General features: G+C 45.0%; 1 protein-coding gene across 1 annotated transcript in view; it reads left to right on the top strand.

Moving 5' to 3' along the window:
- The window catches only part of LOC126101459 (hemicentin-2-like), a 496,135-nt gene that overhangs the window by 359,537 nt on the left and 115,038 nt on the right, over window positions 1-21,560 (top strand). The window contains exons 7-8 of the mRNA XM_049912112.1: window positions 5,557-5,687; window positions 16,640-16,799. Coding sequence (XP_049768069.1) covers window positions 5,557-5,687; window positions 16,640-16,799 — 291 coding nt within the window. The remainder of the gene's footprint in view (window positions 1-5,556; window positions 5,688-16,639; window positions 16,800-21,560) is intronic.

The raw sequence follows: 21,560 nt of genomic DNA on the forward strand, positions 1-21,560 counted from the left end.
CTCCCCGATGTTATTCAATCTGTATATTGAGCAAGCAGTAAAGGAAACAAAAGAAAAGTTCGGAGTAGGTATTAAAATCCATGGAGAAGAAATAAAAACTTTGAGGTTTGCCGAAGACATTGTGATCCTATTAGTGACAGCAAAGGACTTGGAAGAGCAGTTGAACGGAATGGACAGTGTCTTGAAAGGAGGGTATAAGATGAGCATCAACAAAAGCAAAACGAGGATAATGGAATGTAGTCGAATTAAGTCGGGTGATGCTGAGGGAATTAGATTAGGAAATTAGACATTTAAAGTAGTAAAGGAGTTTTGCTATTTGGGGAGCAAAATAACTTATGATGGTCGAAGTAGAGAGGATATATAATGTAGAGTGGGAACGGCAAGGAAAGCGTTTCTGAAGAAGAAAAATTTGTTAACATCGGGTATAGGTTTAAATGACAGGAAGTCGTTTCTGAAAATATTTGTATGGAGTGTAGCCATGTATGGAAGTGAAACGTGGACGATAAATAGTTTAGACAAGAAGAGAAGCTTTCGAAATGTGGTACTACAGAAGAATGCTGAAGATTAGATGGGTAGATCACACAACTAATGAGGAGGTATTGAGTAGAATTGGGGAGAAGAGGAGCTTGTGGCACAAATTGACTAGAAGAAGGGATCGGTTGGTAGTACATGTTCTGAGACATCAATAGATCACCAATTTAGTATTGGAGGGCAGCGTGGAGCGTAGAGGGAGACCAAGAGATGAATACACTGAGCAGTTTCAGAAGGATGTAGGTTGCAGTAGGTACTGGGAGATGAAGAAGCTTGCACAGGATAGAGTAGCATGGAGAGCTGCATCAAACCAGTCTTAGGACTGAAGACCACAACAACAACAACAGCAACAACAACATGGAGTTGGCCCACAGATTAAGGTTTCCATTCAGATCCTTTGTGGAAGCCACACTCGAGCCCGGCTCCTATTTCTTAAATGAGCTGAATTATGCACCGGAAATCTAATGCACTGGAGTGAACAGGCCAGGAGGTAATGCTGCTCACATGTGAGTAGTTTAGTCTTCCTTCGTTACGTTATTGCTGTTGTAAGTCACTGAAATGCACTGGGAAGTAGTCAGGTTCAAGACATTTGGCTTTTTCATTGTTTTCCCAAACACACTGCGGTTCATGATGAAATGTTATTAATAAGTTAAAATAAACACTTTCCTATTTTTTTTTCTAAAGTAAAATTTGTGTAACGAAGGCAATTATAGTACTGACGGGCCATTATTGTTTCATCCAGTGTATTTTTAATTATGAAACTTCATATTTCTGTGTTGTATTACTCTATTATGTTTGATTCTAACAGTTCTGGCTCTCCAGGCGATGCAGATATCGGACGCAATGAAAATAACGGAAGGAATGTCCTCCAGGGAACTGTTATATTACAAATCCAAAATCAGAACGTACCACTTTTTTATAACCCCGCAGTTGGCTCCAATGCGACACGTAAGTTTGCAGTTTTTCTCAAACGTAACCTTCCTCTTTAATGGAGCAACTTCACCCTCGGGCTCGTATGAGCAACAGGCCGACGCTCTTCACAACGATGGATGCTGCTGACACTCCCCACCCCCACCCCCTTCCCTCCTCCGACACGACGATTAGAATCTGCTCTATGGATAGCGTGGGGCCACAATCCAACTGATATGATCCCTTTGGAGTGTAGTGCGACATCAGTGTTTGCTCTGGTACACAGAGTATAACTGCTAGGCACCGTTCAAAGCCATTCGATGAAATCTGAACGTGATCTGTAGCAGCAAAAGGTGTTTATCCTGTTTTATCTCTCCTGTTTCGCGCTCTCTTATAGCGTGGCCACAGAGGAGTGCAAATTTGCCATGTATGTAAGTAAAATGCAAAGAGTCCCTGCAAGACTCCACACACGAACGTTTGCTGAGAACGTTAATATGTTCATTTCACATTAAAAATTGTGGGCCATTGCTGGATCCAACCACCATAACGTAGCTGTGTCGCAGGTCCGCTAAACGCTGAAACCCTGTAAGGTGCAGTCGTTTGACTATACACAATGGTTACCACAGGAGACCACTAGAGAACTCTGCTCATTATGGCTGTCAGTACACAAGTAAATTAATACTGCGATACAACAAATTTAAGAAAACACATTATTACACATAGGCAGCTTATAAATTAAACTTCATTACAGTAAGTGAACTTCAAAAGTCTTATCACACCCATTAAACGACATGACGGGATTTTGTTCATGATCTGAATTTGAACTCATTGTTCACTGACGTGCACGGTTTGGTCCCAGGCAGCACAGAACTATTAGTTTCATTACCTCTAGCCGAATATGAGCACATCTCGCTGCTGGTGAAGAAACAATGAATATTTCGTAGCTGTAAGTCAATAGCAAAAGCTACCAAGTTCGAATCCTTGCTAGGCAAAACTGATTCTTACAGTCGCTTTAGTTTCTGATATCACGCTATTGGTGAACATAACTAATATCTGACATTTGATTGTGCTTCATATGAGTACTCGGTTCTGCTCTCCATCATACCACCCCTTCGAGGCGTTTCATACTTCTTCATTGCACTTAATTACATACCTTTCGTGGTTACTTCTCAGGAGCAATATAATCGTCAGGGGGTTCCCAGTGCAATGCTAAGCGTGTCGTCATTTATTTCTAGGTTCGGACATTCAGCCTTATGAACTGACACTGGTGACCACTTAGATATTTTATGTCTCTTTACGTCTAGTCGAGTCTCGATCAGGCGCAAGCTTTGTTTGGTTAACAGTGGGTTCAAATTCAGATGATGAATTAAAACTCGTCACAGCATTTAATGGGCGCAGTAAGACTTCTGAAGTGTCACTTGTTGCAATGAAGTTTAATTTACAAGCGTTAGTGACTGTGTCATCTCTAATAAAGTACATCTGGAATGTCTACCATAAAGATCAGTGTTCTCTTGTAATCTCTTGTGGTACCGACTGTGTATGGTAGAACGACTGTACTGCAGTTGGTTTGGGGGACCTTCGAGACAGCTATGGTAAGCTGGTTGCTTATAGTCAGATGTGGCCTACACATTGAAATTCAGAGGTCGCCCACTTCCTGTGCTGTCGAATGTACCTCTCAGAGACTTTGACACCCATTCAGGCGTGTGTTGGCTTGTCACTGCTAGGGCGCCAGAGGGCGCGAAGCACCACCTATGGCATGTCGAACTGGTTGCCTGCTCTACAGTGCAGTGTGTGGGAGTCGATGCCCAAAGGGAAGGCGTTGTTTCATTGACGCCCAATATCGTGAGGGCTTGTCGCGTTGATTCTGAGTGGCGTATGAAATGCTTTCCTGTTACCCACAACAAAGCTGCATGATTCCACGGTTGGTTGTCGCAGTTCCGACATCATCGCAGAGGCGTCAAAGGAAGAGGTGAAATGTGGGTAAGGGAGGATGGGACGACCTTCTCATAGTATGACACGTCCAAAGTGGCTTTGTGCGGAAATATGGTGTAATTTAGTGCCAATGGGACATCACTAACCCACCTTAAGCCCTCGCGAACTTGTGAACTGTCGCCTGTTTTTTCATCTTGTTGTTTGAAGTGTTGCTGAGCCCGGGGTTGACGTCGCAGGGCGCCTCGACTTTGCACCATTGCAGAGGAGAGTTGTAAGGAACTTTGAGATAAATTTCAAACTTATGACTCACAATGGGAGACAATTCCAGGGTTTCGAAGAAAGCGACACAGTCTTCTGCAATGTATTTTATTTTATAAAACATTACCATTAACAGTTTCGACACACTGGCAAACGATATTGTTATATTGGGCGTGAAAACGCTACGCAATCAAGAATATATATATATATATATATATATATATATATATATATATATATATATATATATATCGAAACTATATGGCAAAAACTTACAGAACGGAGTCAAATTGGCTAACAATAATAAGTCCCTGTCGTCATGTGCCATCGGTAGTGAAACATTACAACCATTGTACGCATGGCTAGATGCAAAATCATAATGGTTAAAATTAAGCATTTAAACAAACCTTTCCGTTCTAAGCAAGTAGAAGATACATCATGTACACTAATTGTACTAGTGGAGAAAAAATTAATCTCTTTATCAAAAATGAAACAGTTGTTGAATTAAATGAGCTGATGTGGAAATTAGATGAAACTGAATATTTAACGTAGTACATAAGTTTCAGTGTCTGGGCAGCAAAGTAACTGTCGAGGGAGCTGCTTTGAACAGCAAGGGAAATGTTCCTGAAGAAGTCTTTCGTGATAGTGGAGTGTAGCATTGTACGGAATTGAGACGTGGTCTATTAACAGTACACAAGAAGAGAGCAGAAGTTATTGAAATGTGGTATAGGAGAAGAATACTAAACGTTTCATTTGTAGGTCCCATAACTACTGAGGAGGTTCTGGGTCAAACTGTGGAGAAACTAAGCATGTGCCGCAATGTAGCTCAAAGAGTAGATAGATTGACAGCACACAACCGTAAATGTCAAGGAATACTAAAATTGATAATGTAACGAAGCGTTTGACGGGGCGTAAAGAATATTAAGGGAGACCAAGGCTTGAGTACAGCAAGAAAACTGAAGTGAATGTAAAGATGAAACGTTCTTGCACAACATAGATTTAGCATAGAGATTTGAATCAAACAGGTCTTCGGACCGAAGATTGTAACAAACATAATCTTTCAAATATTTGAAAAAAAATGTTGAAATGTATGTGAATTACTAAGTGACCAAACTGCTGAGGTCATCGGCTCTAGACTTACAAACTACTTAAACTTATGCTAAGAACAACACACACCCATGCCCGAGGGAGGAATCGAACCTCCGGTGGGAGGTCAAATTTTTTAACATTCCAATACGGAGGAGAGTGTTCAAGTAATACGCATACATAATCTGCAGTGTATATGTATTATATACGCTGTCTGGCGCGACACCGAAAACTACCATATAGCTCAAAATATGTGTTCACATTTTGCTATGCTACATCAACCAAACTGCTTTGCATAATTGTATCTACCATTGTACAAGCGAAAGATTACCGTATTTCTCCGAGATACAGGCAGAAAACATCACGACTAGACCGTACACCGCACTCGATCAGAAAAAAACCAAAGCGAAAATTTGGTCACAACTTATCACAAGAGTTTTGCTCACATACATATGCCTTAACTCCAATGAATGATCCATATGAATCAATGCTAACATGAAGAGTATGCACTGAAGATCAAACCGCACTCTGGAGAGAAAAACATCAACTCGAAAGTAGCCTAGGTTTAAACTTAATTATTAACGATGTTGTAAAACACTGTGACTATATGTTGATTGAGGTATAAATACAGATGGCAGCGACGAGACACGTAGAAATTGTTTATTTGTTCCCATTAACTAGTTTTCGAGCGTCTTCAGGCGCCTTTTAAGCTGAAGAATGCAGAGTCTTCGCAGTTATCTGTACTTTCATTTAAAGAAAGCCACGAGTCCGTCGCCTGGGGGCGGACCGCGGCAGCGCAGAGATGAGAATGTAGCGGCGGCCTCGCCTCGTGTGTTGCAGTCGCCCCCATCGTGTCGCTGCGGCTGGGGCCCACGCTCAACCCTGACGACATCAAGGAGGGCGACGACGTCTACTTCGAGTGCCACGTCAGGGCCAACCCGCCGTGGAGGCGTCTCTCCTGGCTGCACGACGTAAGTACCTTTTGAGGCTGACAGGGGGCAGCACCGCTTGTCGTATCGTCGAAACCGTGATTCGTATCAACTGGAGGAGAGAAAAGTACCGAAAAAACAGTTCAACGTTTTGTAAAAGGTTGGTCGAAAATTGAGAAATGTAACAGAGCAGTGAATCGTTTGACACGTCTTTGAATAATGCTCGAAATTATGTACAACAAACGTTTCTCTGATCTTTTGCATTTCTTACCTGTAGACAAATCATTTCACAAAACAGTTGAGCGTATTTTTGTTTCCAGTTTTTTTCGTTTTCAAGTTTTGTTTAGAAAGCATGAAAAATACTTTTTTTGCAAGACTAAACCTCACGTTACTTAACTTGATACCCGTTTTCCCATGTTACCATGCTATGAAAATTCGGACTAAAATAGTTCCTCATACCGCTAATTAAGTTTTTCTTAATTACATTCAAATAACCATACGCTGGTCCATTTTATATTCAACCTGTTTGCTTTCCACTCTTCATTTTGCTATGCTAATTACGTTTTCCTTAATTATCCTGGAATCTTACCAGAAATCTTCTTCGTGAATCTAGACTACGTCTGGTTAATGAGATACCTTATTAGTCCATTCCCCCCCCCTTTCGCTTGGCTATAATAATTAGCTGTAAAATTCGCCAGTAATTTATAGGGGTTCCTATTTTCGCTGCGGCACACAAAAGGACGTATCGAAAATGAATGCTATTTCTCTTGTGAATCTAAGATGAGTTACGATATGTAATAGATGAAGGCTGCATTTGTCCACTTAGGTTGTATTTATTTAAATATTTTACTCACTACAGAATTAGTGTCGTTTTCAAGCCATTATCCAGAAAATACACATTAAACAACAAAAAGTACTAAACAAAAACAGTGCGCCCTATGCTTTGCTAATTTTTGGACTCCATCCCTCTCTTTCAGTCCTTCTTTTGTCTTTCTTGATGCAATAATTTACCAACAGCCGTATGTACTGTAGAAATTCATTTTATGAATTCCTTATGTACTACCAGTTTCGCCATTACATAGATGCCATCTTCAGGCCCCACACGTCATAGTCGTAAAATCGCTATACACGGATCCGTGAATCAAATCACTATGCAACAGCTCTTGGTGGCCAGGCGACACAGACTTGGCCTGTCCCCATCGTTGCTACCCAACCACAGAACCCCTGTTTTCCTACCAATCATTCTCCCACATTATACCCATCCCCACAATCAACCCATATGAACCACATATCTTAATAAAAATTTAACCACCCCAAAAGACTGGTCCTCGTTCCCTTTTCTAATTACTCCCAATAAATGCAAATTCTCCCAGGGGCAGTGTAATATAGTACAGTATTTGTTCTCTCTTTCTCGCAGCCATTTGTTTTTAAACTTCATACTACATTTGTTTATGCGTTACCTCATAAATCACCGAAGATACTATCGTTTTCATATGCATTCTTTCTTTCTTTTGCTACTGACTTTATACCGCATTGTGCGCAGGGCCGGCAGGGTTAAGTACGGATTTGGCATGGTGAATGTCAAGGGGTGGCCAGATGCCCTTCCTGCCGCCACCCCATACCCCCTGGGACAGAATTAGTTTACCCCAGCTGTCTGCGTCTAGTGTAAATCGTGAAAGAATGCGAATGTGTTTCAAATGTCTGCGAGTCGTGTAACTGAGGCGGGACGTGGAGACAAGCCCGGTATTCACCTAGGAGGATGTGGGAAACCGCCTAAAAACCACATCCAGGCTGGCCGGTACACCGGCCGTCGTCGTTAAACCACCGGGTGGATTAGATCCGGGGCCGGCGCGCCTACCCGAGTCCAGGAAGCAGAGCATTAGCGCTGTCGGCTATCCTGGCAGGTTGGTCTCATATACACTCCTGGAAATGGAAAAAAGAACACATTGACACCGGTGTGTCAGACCCACCATACTTGCTCCGGACACTGCGAGAGGGCTGTACAAGCAATGATCACACGCACGGCCCAGCGGACACACCAGGAACCGCGGTGTTGGCCGCCGAATGGCGCTAGCTGCGCAGCATTTGTGCACCGCCGCCGTCAGTGTCAGCCAGTTTGCCGTGGCATACGGAGCTCCATCGCAGTCTTTAACACTGGTAGCATGCCGCGACAGCGTGGACGTGAACCGTATGTGCAGTTGACGGACTTTGAGCGAGGGCGTATAGTGGGCATGCGGGAGGCCGGGTGGACGTACCGCCGAATTGCTCAACACGTGGGGCGTGAGGTCTCCACAGTACGTGGATGTTGTCGACAGTGGTCGGCGGAAGGTGCACGTGCCCGTCGACCTGGGACCGGACCGCAGCGACGCACGGATGCACGCCAAGACCGTAGGATCCTACGCAGTGCCGTAGGGGACCGCACCGCCACTTCCCAGCAAATTAGGGACACTGTTGCTCCTGGGGTATCGGCGAGGACCATTCGCAACAGTCTCCATGAAGCTGGGCTACGGTCCCGCACACCGTTAGGCCGTCTTCCGCTCACGCCCCAACATCGTGCAGCCCGCCTCCAGTGGTGTCGCGACAGGCGTGAATGGAGGGACGAATGGAGACGTGTCGTCTTCAGCGATTAGAGTCGCTTCTGCCTTGGTGCCAATGATGGTCGTATGCGTGTTTGGCGCCGTGCAGGTGAGCGCCACAATCAGGACTGCATACGACCGAGGCACACAGGGCCAACACCCGGCATCATGGTGTGAGGAGCGATCTCCTACACTGGCCGTACACCACTGGTGATCGTCGAGGGGACACTGAATAGTGCACGGTACATTCAAACCGTCATCGAACCCATCGTTCTACCATTCCTAGACCGGCAAGGGAACTTGCTGTTCCAACAGGACAATGCACGTCCGCATGTATCCCGTGCCACCCAACGTGCTCTAGAAGGTGTAAGTCAACTACCCTGGCCAGCAAGATCTCCGGATCTGTCCCCCATTGAGCATGTTTGGGACTGGATGAAGCGTCGTCTCACGCGGTCTGCACGTCCAGCACGAACGCTGGTCCAACTGAGGCGCCAGGTGGAAATGGCATGGCAAGCTGTTCCACAGGACTACATCCAGCATCTCTACGATCGTCTCCATGGGAGAATAGCAGCCTGCATTGCTGCGAAAGGTGGATATACACTGTACTAGTGCCGACATTGTGCATGCTCTGTTGCCTGTGTCTATGTGCCTGTGGTTCTGTCAGTGTGATCATGTGATGTATCTGACCCCAGGAATGTGTCAATAAAGTTTCCCCTTCCTGGGACAATGAATTCACGGTGTTCTTATTTCAATTTCCAGGAGTGTACATTGCCTGACCGTAAAGTGAAACATCCAGATGGGAGGGAGACGTTATTTTAGTGATGACAGATTGTAGGTAAATTTACAAAGAATGTGGCACTTTTTTGAGCCCAGTTATCATAGTGATGTTGTATCCACTCTGACTTCAATGTATGCCTTGGTTGGATTGAGACTGGTATCATAACCGTTGCATCCCCTGCCGAGATGAGCTAACCCCCAACTGTTGCAACCAGTCCTTGATTTCCAGGATACTTGCACTGGGATTGAACTGACATCCAAGCTTCTTCCACACATGTTCACATGTTCATGGGGACAAGTGTCATGTGCCGATGAGGACTGTTCTGTTGAATAATACACTCCTGGAAATTGAAATAAGAACACCATGAATTCATTGTCCCAGGAAGGGGAAACTTTATTGACACATTCCTGGGGTCAGATACATCACATGATCACACTGACAGAACCACAGGCACATAGACACAGGCAACAGAGCATGCACAATGTCGGCACTAGTACAGTGTATATCCACCTTTCGCAGCAATGCAGGCTGCTATTCTCCCATGGAGACGATCGTAGAGATGCTGGATGTAGTCCTGTGGAACGGCTTGCCATGCCATTTCCACCTGACGCCTCAGTTGGACCAGCGTTCGTGCTGGACGTGCAGACCGCGTGAGACGACGCTTCATCCAGTCCCAAACATGCTCAATGGGGGACAGATCCGGAGATCTTGCTGGCCAGGGTAGTTGACTTACACCTTCTAGAGCACGTTGGGTGGCACGGGATACATGCGGACGTGCATTGTCCTGTTGGAACAGCAAGTTCCCTTGCCGGTCTAGGAATGGTAGAACGATGGGTTCGATGACGGTTTGAATGTACCGTGCACTATTCAGTGTCCCCTCGACGATCACCAGTGGTGTACGGCCAGTGTAGGAGATCGCTCCTCACACCATGATGCCGGGTGTTGGCCCTGTGTGCCTCGGTCGTATGCAGTCCTGATTGTGGCGCTCACCTGCACGGCGCCAAACACGCATACGACCATCATTGGCACCAAGGCAGAAGCGACTCTAATCGCTGAAGACGACACGTCTCCATTCGTCCCTCCATTCACGCCTGTCGCGACACCACTGGAGGCGGGCTGCACGATGTTGGGGCGTGAGCGGAAGACGGCCTAACGGTGTGCGGGACCGTAGCCCAGCTTCATGGAGACTGTTGCGAATGGTCCTCGCCGATACCCCAGGAGCAACAGTGTCCCTAATTTGCTGGGAAGTGGCGGTGCGGTCCCCTACGGCACTGCGTAGGATCCTACGGTCTTGGCGTGCATCCGTGCGTCGCTGCGGTCAGGTCCCAGGTCGACGGGCACGTGCACCTTCCGCCGACCACTGGCGACAACATCGATGTACTGTGGAGACCTCACGCCCCACGTGTTGAGCAATTCGGCGGTACGTCCACCCGGCCTCCCGCATGCCCACTATACGCCCTCGCTCAAAGTCCGTCAACTGCACATACGGTTCACGTCCACGCTGTCGCGGCATGCTACCAGTGTTAAAGACTGCGATGGAGCTCCGTATGCCACGGCAAACTGGCTGACACTGACGGCGGCGGTGCACAAATGCTGCGCAGCTAGCGCCATTCGACGGCCAACACCGCGGTTCCTGGTGTGTCCGCTGTGCCGTGCGTGTGATCATTGCTTGTACAGCCCTCTTGCAGTGTCCGGAGCAAGTATGGTGGGTCTGACACACCGGTGTCAATGTGTTCTTTTTTCCATTTCCAGGAGTGTACCACTACGATACTGTCGCAAACGAGGCAACTCATGAGGACGTGAGATGTCTGTGACATCCATTGTGCCATCAGATTTTTCTAAATGACTAGCCGTTACCTGATGTCATACTTGATGGCCCCTACACCATGACACCAGTGACACCGCTTTTCCTCTCCACAGCTTTGTGAGAATGAGACCTCTCATCAGATTATCGGCATATTCACTGACGATGGTCATCCGGGGTAGTGCTGGACCGTGACTCTTTGCTGAGCGTAAGGCTACGCGCAAATTGAGACGCGTATAGCGCCTGTGGCGCGACGCAGCGCAGTGCGCATTTTTTTAACTTCACTGATTCGTATGGGACCGTGTAAACTGCGACGAGAAGCGACTGGGACGCGACTCGCGCCAGCGCCAGGTCGCGCGGCGTTGTGGTTGTGGCACGGTTTATCGCGCCGCGCGAGTATTGCGGGAGGGGTGAAGCGGGGAGCGGGAAGGCACTCTTGCGGTATGTTCACTTCGGCATGGCGCATATGGGCAGTGAAAGTATTCCCCATTTGAAAAATACGGTCTTACTGTATACTGAATTTTATTATCACTAAGTAATGTTTCGTTTGTCGCCGTTTAAGCGCTCCATCTCTTTTCGTTAGTACATAAAAGTTTTCAGTTACATATATCTGTTTTGTTTATTCTTTTGTCAATAACAATCCACAGTTCAATAACTAGTGTGCCATTAGCCACTGCAATGATATCTTCTGCCTCCATAATGTTTTCAGATCTTAAGAACGGACAGTTGGTTCATCGTGAAGGTAGTGAATAAGGAAGTAAAGAATATTATAAAATCAATGACTTAGAAGCAAGGCAGAAAAACAAAACAAGGTTATCAACTTGTTGCCTGTTATGCTGACGTATCTCTACGGCCTGTTCACTGATACGACCCCTTTGTGCATATGGAAAAAATCGTCCAAGGAATGAAGTACATAGTTTCACTGTCGTTACTTGAATATGGATGTAATAAGAGACATTATACACTACTGGCCATTAAAATTGCTGCACCACGAAGATGACGTGCTACAGAACCGGAATTTAACCGACAGGAATAAGATGCTGTGATATGCAAATTAATAGCTTTTCACAGCATTCACACAAGGTTGGCGCCGGTGGCGACACCTACATCGTGCTGACATGATGAAAGTTTCCAAACGATTTCTCATACAAAAACGCGGTTGACTGGCGTTGCCTGGTGAAACGTTGTTGTGATGCCTCATGTGAGGAGGAGAAATGCGTACCATCACGTTTCCGACTTCGATAAAGGTCGGATTGTAGCCTATCGCGATTGCGGTTCATCGTATCACGACGTTACTGCTCGCGTTGGTCGTGATCGAATATGGAATCGGCGTGATGGTATGGGATGCCATTGGTTACACGTCTCGGTCAGCTCTTGTTCGCATTGACGACACTTTGGACGTTACATTTCAGATGTGTTACAACCAGTGGCTCTACCCTTCATTCGATCCCTGCGAAACCCTACATTTCAGCAGGATAATGCACGACCGCATGTTGCAGGTCCTGTACGGGCCTTTCTGGATACAGAAAATGTTGGACTGCTGCCCTGGCTAGCACATTCGCCAGATCTCTCACCAATTGAAAACGTCTGGTCAATGGTGGCCTAGTAACTGGCTCGTCACAATACGCCAGTCACTACTCTTGATGAACTGTGGTATCGTGTTGAAGCTGCATGGGCAGCTGTACCTGTACACCCCATCCAAGCCCTGTTTTACTCAATGCCCAGGCGTATCAAGGCCGTTATTACGGCAGGAGGTGGTTGCTCAGGGTACTGATTTTTCATGGTCTATGCACCCAAATTGAGTGAAAATGTAATCACGTGTCAGTTCTAGTATAATATATTTGTCCAATGAATACCCGTTTATCATCTGTATATCTTCCTGGTGTAGCAATTTTAATGGCCAGTAGTGTACTATGTACAAGTGGACATCACTGCAAGCTAGAAATAGTCGAAAAGCAGTCACAGATAACAATGTTTTAATTGGCTGACCGTGATGAGAAAAAGCATTTCAATTGTTGCATATACATTATCAGCATTAATAAAGTAAGTATACAAGAGGCTACAGAAATGAAAAAAATGTTCCGTATTATTACGGAAGTAGGAGTATTCTGAAACAGTGTGGTGATTAGATATATTTGATTTGTTGAAATGTATTGCTGACAAAGGCAGCTCTACCTTCATGACAATGTTTTTCGAACTCCCGCTCATACGGCACAAATGGCTAGCTTCCGCATTCCTTTCACGCGCATTATGCTCAGCTGCTGAATATGCACTGACCATTGTGTTGTGCGACAGATCAATTGTTTATTTTTCTCAGTAACAACTATTTTATTCGTGAATCACACATTGTCATTTTGCAAGCTGTAGGTGAGAAACCAACGTCTGGCATGTGGCATATCATTCCACCTGAAGGGTATGGTCGTCATTATTTTAATACTGCTCAGATCAGGAGAAGGAATAAAACCCTTTGCTAAGATTCCATTCTAGTCATTCAGAGTTACAAATACGATAGGTTAGGGGGATTCAATCAAAATCCAACAGAATTGGAAATTTTGTGTGAATTTATAACCTATTCTCACTCGAAGAAGCATCACCATTCATGAGTAACGGCCACATTTCTCTTGTTGACATGTTTAATTGTACTTCCTTTGCCAAAACACAGTGTAATTTGCCCAGACTCATCTCACAGCAGCTATTGCGACATAATCTGAAAGAATGTCTCACTAAACAAGTATTAGGCAGTCAAAGAGCTCAATAGCGTACGAAAAACCTCGTACTGTCGGTTTGCAGTAACATAAGAGAAGAAATTTCATGTTTATTTTCATACTAGGAGACTCTTGTTTCACTGGCTGTCGATAATTCTAAAAAATTACAGTGACTGGAGTGAAAACATTAAAAAGGGAAGTATAACTAATGATATGTCACCATACATAAGAAAGTTTCGTGTGTTTATGAAGTGACAAAATATTCTCCTCCTTGTGTACTATCAAACTCTCGTTCCGATGTCTCAGGCGGTTTAGGAGATATGAGAGATAGTTTGAATACTTCATTCTCGCGGGTGTCAGACCAGGAGTGAGCACGCTACATAGGATCCATTTTCTCGAGATTGGAGGCAGATAGAGATTTCCTCCCAAGTCTAAAGAAATATTCAACATGTTAGCTAAATTTCATACGCAGCAAGATATTGTGTGATACGCACCAAACGTAAATCATAGCGCCCCCTATTTTTCATTGCAAATTTTTCGAATTTTCCTTAGCATCTTACTAAAATGTATATACCACAATAAGTATAGCCATTAGTGAGATTATGGGCACTTTGCCACGAAGCTGACATACAGGGTGAAAAGTATTTAAACCGACAAACTCTGGGAGGTTGTAGGCGACATCAAAACAAATATTTTTCCCTAATGTCATTTTTTTCTATGGGGATTATGTAAACCAATGGAGGCCTATTACGCTCTTCAGTTGCTAGAGGGCGTATTACTCTCTTCAGTTGTAGGCAACTGCTGTACATCAGTGTAGTAGTGCATTGTCTCTGTTTACTAATGGAGCGATACACCTGGACTGAGTACACTGATATGGTTGGTGAGTACTACGTAGCGCGCCACAACCGACGAGCTGCACAGCGGGTTTATCAACAACAATATCCTAATCGCCGTATCCCGCATCATATGACCTTTGCTGCTGTGTACCAACATCTGCGTGAGACCGGGTCATTTAGGAGATTACCTCGACAGGGACGCCGTCGCACGGTAAGAATGCTGCAATTTGAGGAAGCTGTCTTGCAGCATGTGGAGCGGGATCCTTCAATCAGCACTCGTGCAATTGCACGTAACATGGGGACGAATCAGACGAATGTAAGAACAGTCCTTCGAGAGCAATTATAACGTCCATTTCACTTACAGCATGTACACAACCTGGAACCAGTTGATTATCCACCCAGAGCACAGTTTTCGCAGTGGTACCTGAAACAGTGTGAAATGCGTCCTACATTTCCATCCTCTTTGTTACTTATCGATGAATCAACGTTCGGCCGTGATGGAGTCTTGAACATGCACAATTCGCATGTTTGGAGTGAGGATAACCCACATGCCACAGTTACTAGCGCTCATCAAGTGCTGTTCTTCGTTAATGTGTTGGTCGGTGTTGTTGGGGACTGTTTAATGGGGCCGTATCTGCTACCTAGGCCATTAAATAGCAGGCACTATTACAATTTTCTCGCCAGAAGCATTGCCAGACTTGCTGGAAGACGTCCCACTCCCTACAAGACAACACATGTGGTTCCAACATGACGGGACGCCGGCACATTTCAGTCGTCGTCTGCGTCTATCCCTGGGCCGACGGTTCCCAGAAACGTGGATTTGCAGAGGTGGTCCTGTACCATGGCCTGTTCGATCCGCAGATATGTCCCCTCTGCACTTTTTTGTGTGGGGAGAGATGCGCAACCTTGTTTACGCAACTCCTGTTGCATCAAATGAGGATCTGGTTGCCCGGATAGTAACAGCAGCAGGAACAATTCAGGATACTCCTGGGGTTTTTGCCCGTGTCAGACAGAACGTGATCCGACGGTGGAAACCTTGTTTACGTGTCAATGGAGGCATTTTTGAAAATCTACTGTAATTGAAATACGGTTGTGTTAATGTGTTGTCTCTTGGTCATAAAATAATGGAAAAGTATTTGTTGGTTTAGTTAATTTGCCGCCAGAGAAATCTTCCTCTACCGGTTTAAATACTCCTCATAGGAAAAGATGACATTAGGGAAAAATATTTGTTTTGATGTCCTCTACAACCTCCCAGAGTTTGTCGGTTTAAATACTTTTCACCCTGTATAACGCTACAAGCAAGGCAAAAATGAAATATTTTTTACTCAATAGTTTCTGTAAAATCGTTTGAGAAAGATTACAGTGTGCTCGCGCTTCGTCGCTGTCAGCCCAGAGCGTCGCCAACCGGCACGTGCAAAGTACGTGTACCTTTCTCAATATGTGTTGGACCCGCGCGACACGTGCGGAACGTGCGCGTCGCGCTGCGTGTCGTGTCACGTCACATATACTATACGTGTCTCGATTTTCGCGTAGGCTAAGGCGATGCCATGTTTTCCCGAGACGGCATTACTTCAAACGCATTTACTAGTTTTGTGGTGATAATTCTAGTACGCCTTGGATGGCTATTCCCTAGTCTGCTGCTTCAGCGGTGGTGCAAGATGACACAGACTGTTGCCTGGTGTCCATAACTCGTTCTCGGAAGCAGGGAAAAATTTGAAGGGGGTATACTGTGCTTCGTATACGACATAAGGATCCTCCATTGTTGTGGTCAGACGTGGTCAACGGAAACCTTGACGACAAGTATATCTAGCCTCTCGTTTCCATTGAATCCAGATTGGGCAGCTGTCACACAAAAATCCATAACAAATCTGGAAATTGCACGATTCGACCAGCCAGCCAAATAAAGATCCACAATGCGGCCTCTTTCAATCTCTGTCAAGCAATGACAACGTTGTTTGACTCAAGTGTGCAACAACTCCGTGTCTTACTGAACGTCTGACGCTGTTCGTTTTCCTTAAATATACTACCAGGCCTGGTAATAACCCTGAAGACGAACAATGCTAACGCACTCTCGTAGAAGTTCTGCCTTTCACAGAGAATTGCAACTCCAACAACTGACATAGCCGCCGGTGGTGTGTACTAGATGACATTGACATCCGACCATGTGTTCTGGCTGCTTCGCTTTTCTATTCAGGCAATATTGTATTGCGTAACTTTTTCTGATTATCTGAACTGTGGTTGTCTTTGTCTGCTGTGAGAACTGCACAGAGTGTAAATCCCGTTGCTGGTCCACAGGACGCGCCGCTGAGCCACAATCAGAGCGCGCACGTCATCCACAGCAACCAGAGCCTGGTGCTGCAGAAGGTGTCTCGCCAGGGTGCCGGCCGCTACGTCTGCGTCGCCGCCAACGAACAGGGAGAAGCCGCCTCCAACGAGCTCGACTTCCGGGTCAAGTGTGAGTACAGCGTTCTACTCTAATCTGCTCTACCCTGCTTTACCGCTGCGCCACGACTGGACATTGCGATATCTCACCTACTTTTCCTTTAAACCAGGCAAAGGTCTTGCCGCAGTGGTTACACCGGTTCCCGTGAGATCACCGAAATTGAGCGCTGTCGGGCGTGGTCGGCACTTGGATGGGTGACCATCCAGGCCGCCATGCTCTGTTGCCATTTTTCGGGGTGCACTCAGCCTCGTGATGCCAATTGAGGAGCTACTCGACCGAATAGTAGCGGCTTCGGTCGAGAATACCACCATAACGACCGGGAGAGCGGTGTGCTGACCCCACGCCCCTCCTTTCCGCATCCTCCAAGGAGGATGACGCGGCGGTCGGATGGTCACGGTGGACCACTCGTGGCCTGAAGGCGGAGTGCTTTTCCTTTAAACCTGTTATTTAGGTTCTAGGACAGACCACAAGATACACATACACTAATGTGACAGAAGAATTGGGACACCTCCCAATATCGTGTCGGATCTCCTTTTATCGGGCGTAGTGCAGCAGCTAGACCTGACATGGACTCGACGTGTCGATGGAAGTACCCTGTAGATATATTGAGCTGTGCTGCCTCTAAAACGGTCATAACTGCTAAAGCGTTGCCATTTGAGAAGTTTGTGCACGAACTGATCTCTCGATCACGTCCCGTACATGTTCGACGGGATTCTTGTCGGGAAATCTGGGTGGCCAAGTCATTCGCTCGAGTTGTCCAGGATGTTCGTCAAACGATTGTGCTCCAGTGACATGTCGCATTGTCCACGCATAAAAATTCTATCGTTGTTTAGAACACGAAATCCATTAATGGATGTGAAAGGACTCTGAATAGTAAAATATAACCATTTCCACACAACGATAGGTTCCGTTGGACCAGCAGACCCAGTTCATTCTATGAAAACACAGCCCACGCCATTGTCAGCCACCGCAAGCTTGCGCAGTGCTTTCTTGATCCTTACGTTCGTGGGCTCATGGGTTCCGTAGCACACTCGAATCCTATCATTAGCTCTTACCGAATAAAATCGGGACTTATCAGACCAGGCCATGGTTTTACAGTCTAGGGTACAACCAATATGGTCGCAAGCCAAGGAGACGTTGCAGGCTTTTTTGTGGTGTTCGCAAAGGCACTCGCGTCCGACGTCTGCTGCCATAGCCTATTAACACCAAATTTCACAATATTAGCCTGATAGGTTCGACGTACGTCTCACATTGGTTTCTGCGGTTATTTACACTGTGATGTTTGTTTGTTCGCACTGATAACTTTACGCAAACGCCGCTGCTCTCGGTCGTCAAGTGAAGGACGTCGGCAACTGCGTTGTCCGTGGTGAAAGTTAATGCCTGAAATTTGATATTCTCGTCGGCAACTATTGACGCTGCGGATGGCAAAATATTTAATTCCCGTCGGTTTCCGAAATGGAATGTCGCATGCATCTGTCTTTCCCCAATGTAAAGTTGTATATTGAGTGTGTCAATAAGTACTTTCCAACTATTCCCGAACACCCATCGTCGTCGCGACTCGCGACTCGCGACAGCACAGATATCGCTTCGCCGTCCCTTCCCCCCCTCCCCTCCCTATTTTTACTAATTTGTTTCCCTGAGTAATTTGATTTAGTTACTTTAGCAGTCTGTATGCATTCGTTGAATCCTATTAAATCTGTTTGTAAAAAGGTTTATCAGCTTCCTTCAATAACTCTTCAATGTTCACAGATATTATTGTCTATGTAATTGCTGATTGTGGAATTTAGTAAATAGTGGGAATGTCTCCTATATTTCTGTTTCACTGACACAATTAAGTTAATGAAAGATGGCACTGGGGGATCAATGAAAGGAGAGTTGATCCTAGTGTGTATTGTTTCTGTATGATAACAGTCAGTCAGTACTACATTCCTTCGTGTACCTATAACCAAAGATATGCTTTCCCATGAAACTGTCCTTTGCCATTAATGTCCAATAGATTATAAATATGTCTCCGGGCCTTACAATGTATAAGCTTCTCAATCCTCACGACACGATGTTAATTATGATTTTGAATTCTTTCAATGTCTGTTCAGCACGAAGTTAGTATTTTAATGGGCGCTATTTTTCACTTCTCGTTTATTAGCGGAATCACCTTGACAACGAGCGGCAAGGATACTAGTGTGCCGGCCGTTGTGGCCGTGCGGTTAAAGGCGCTTCAGTCTGGAACCGCGTGACCGCTACGGTCGCAGGTTCGAATCCTGCCTCGGGCATGGATGTGTGTGATGTCCTTAGGTTTAATTAGTCTAAGTTCTAGGCGACTGATGACCTCAGAAGTTAAGTCGCATAGTGCTCAGAGCCATTTGAATCATTTTTTGATACTAGTGGGATAAGGTCAAAACTATATTCGGTACTGTTTAGTAATTCACATACAGCGAATAAACTCCTAATTCAACATAAAAGTTTCTGTATTGTCAATACATCTCTTCACAACCGTAAGTATACGATCATAGCGTTTCGTCTAACACATACAATCACCATTCACTTGAATATCAATGCTCGTACACCCAATCACTTCCAATTGACTGCGTCTGTGAATTTATCCCAAAATAATCTATTCTCCACCTCTCCAATGTCAAACCCAGTTGTAAGAATGCAATTTAATTAGGCTTCTAATCCCAAAATTCCGACTACCTCGGAAAAACTGCGAACCCACTCGCCACCGCTGAAAACAAAAACTCAAGAGACCTAACAATGCTGCGCATTGGTTTATATATTACGTTCAAAACAAAACGCGGCTCTGTTATGTCTTCCTTGGATTCCCTTTGTACTACTTTGCGTTACTCTAATTATAATATCTACTCCTTGTAAAATTTTAACTAACTGTTACTTCGAAATACAACTACCGTTTTTTGGCTCTTAGGTCATTTCGTATTACAAAATTTAATCTGATACTCGTTTCTGTATAACCACTCTCTAAAAAGCGGTTACACAACCTCAAAAATTCGTGCAAACTTATTAATACAACTTACAAACATGGTTCTAGTGCCATCTTGAGGGAAAAATAAATCAGGTTTTGACTCACGTGGTACACTAGTACAAGATCGCGCCACTTCTGACGCTAGCGGCAATTGCAGCGAAGATGGATGGCTTTACTGGTCCCAAACATGTTGGCTTTGTGTTTTAGTTTGAAGGGTCGCGTCATTGACAAGTGTGATATGTTACTTTCGCCCAGTAGGCCCGTTTTTCACAAATCGCGTAAACGTTTCACTGAAACTAGCTGTTTGGCTAAGACATATTAAAACCTCAGGTCGTCCATACGCATACGACGATGCCCTAGAGCAAGCGAGACAAAGCCTTACGAACAGTCCCACAAAATCGATCCAGTTTGTTTCTAGAGAGCTGGACGTCCGACACATGATTATTTGGCGTGTATTAAGAAATCAGTTGAATCTCTGATGTCTGGGATTTTCTAAATGTCTGCTTTCCAGGTAAGTGGACTTGTCGAGGCGCGCCAATTGCACGACTCTCACATTCACCGGGCCTGACATCTATCTCTTCTTTTCAGGATTCATAAATGATATTTGTTCCATCCTTGACTGGCTTCCTTACGGCAGCTCAGAGCTAGAATTTAAAACGCAATTGAGCAAGTCACACCTGACATGTTGCATTACGTATGGCAAGAAATAGAGTTCAGATGAGATGAGTACTGCATGAAGTCACACTTAACTTGTTTGTGTTGCGTACACCTTCGTAGACAAGGGCAAGGAGACGTGGGATACAGCGCAACTGTCATCATAGGAAAGCTGGACAGGAGCTGAAATGACCAGTGTGCAAGTGACACAGCAAACAGAACATTTACTTAACTTGTATTTCTCAAAACGTATGAAGATTCATTGCAAACGTTGCGACAAGGCGTAGAGTCCGGTTCATACAATAGCAACAACAGTGAAGTTGAAGCCGTGAGGAGGTGTCATCTGCATGGCGTCCCGTAACGAAGTGGCTCCGAAAGTGAGTGGCATGAAACGCCACCGCTGGCCTTCCTGTATTGCGCCGGCAGAGGCCTCTCGGTGTACCGAGCTGCTGGAAGTGTATTCAAAAAAGGGTACTGAAGCTGAAAAGGCCATTGGAGGACAGTGGATATAACAACGCAAGAAACAACACAGCGAATTCGTGAACAGACTTTGGGAAGAGTACGATAAGACCAGGCTAACAAGTTCAATCGGGCTTTTTAAATGTGCATAATTGAGAACGGAAAATAAAAAGAAATTGGTGCAGAAATTTAATTAAGTACGTCGTTAACTCTTTTATTTCTTCAAAACTGGCGAAATTTTTGGGTAGTTGCCCATTACAGAGCCAGTCAGTAACTTATCCTAAGGTTTGAATAACTTCTCATGGTTGGGATCGAGTCATATATTTCTTAAAAGACACAATAGTCGACGTTGACTGTATGAAATGTTTATTATTACGATTGCAATTTCAGCCTTACGGCCATTTCCAAGTAACACTGCAAAAGTTACCTGAACGTAACAAACATACAAAAATGAAGCACAGGGTGTATATATATAAATCAAACAAACAATGCATTAAGATACTAGCGAAATTATTAGAATTGGTGAGAAACATACATAACTTACATTCTCTCAAAATTAATGACTGTCTAACATGAGTACATATCACGTCGAAATGTAGCGTTTTGACTGCGAGAATCCCACAAGATCCGATGGGTACGACACTTATTACATCGTAAAATGTTGTTAAATGTGTGCTGTATTG

Source organism: Schistocerca cancellata, chromosome 9 (genome assembly GCF_023864275.1).
Source record: "Schistocerca cancellata isolate TAMUIC-IGC-003103 chromosome 9, iqSchCanc2.1, whole genome shotgun sequence".
In the NCBI taxonomy this organism is placed as follows: Eukaryota; Metazoa; Arthropoda; class Insecta; order Orthoptera; family Acrididae; genus Schistocerca; species Schistocerca cancellata.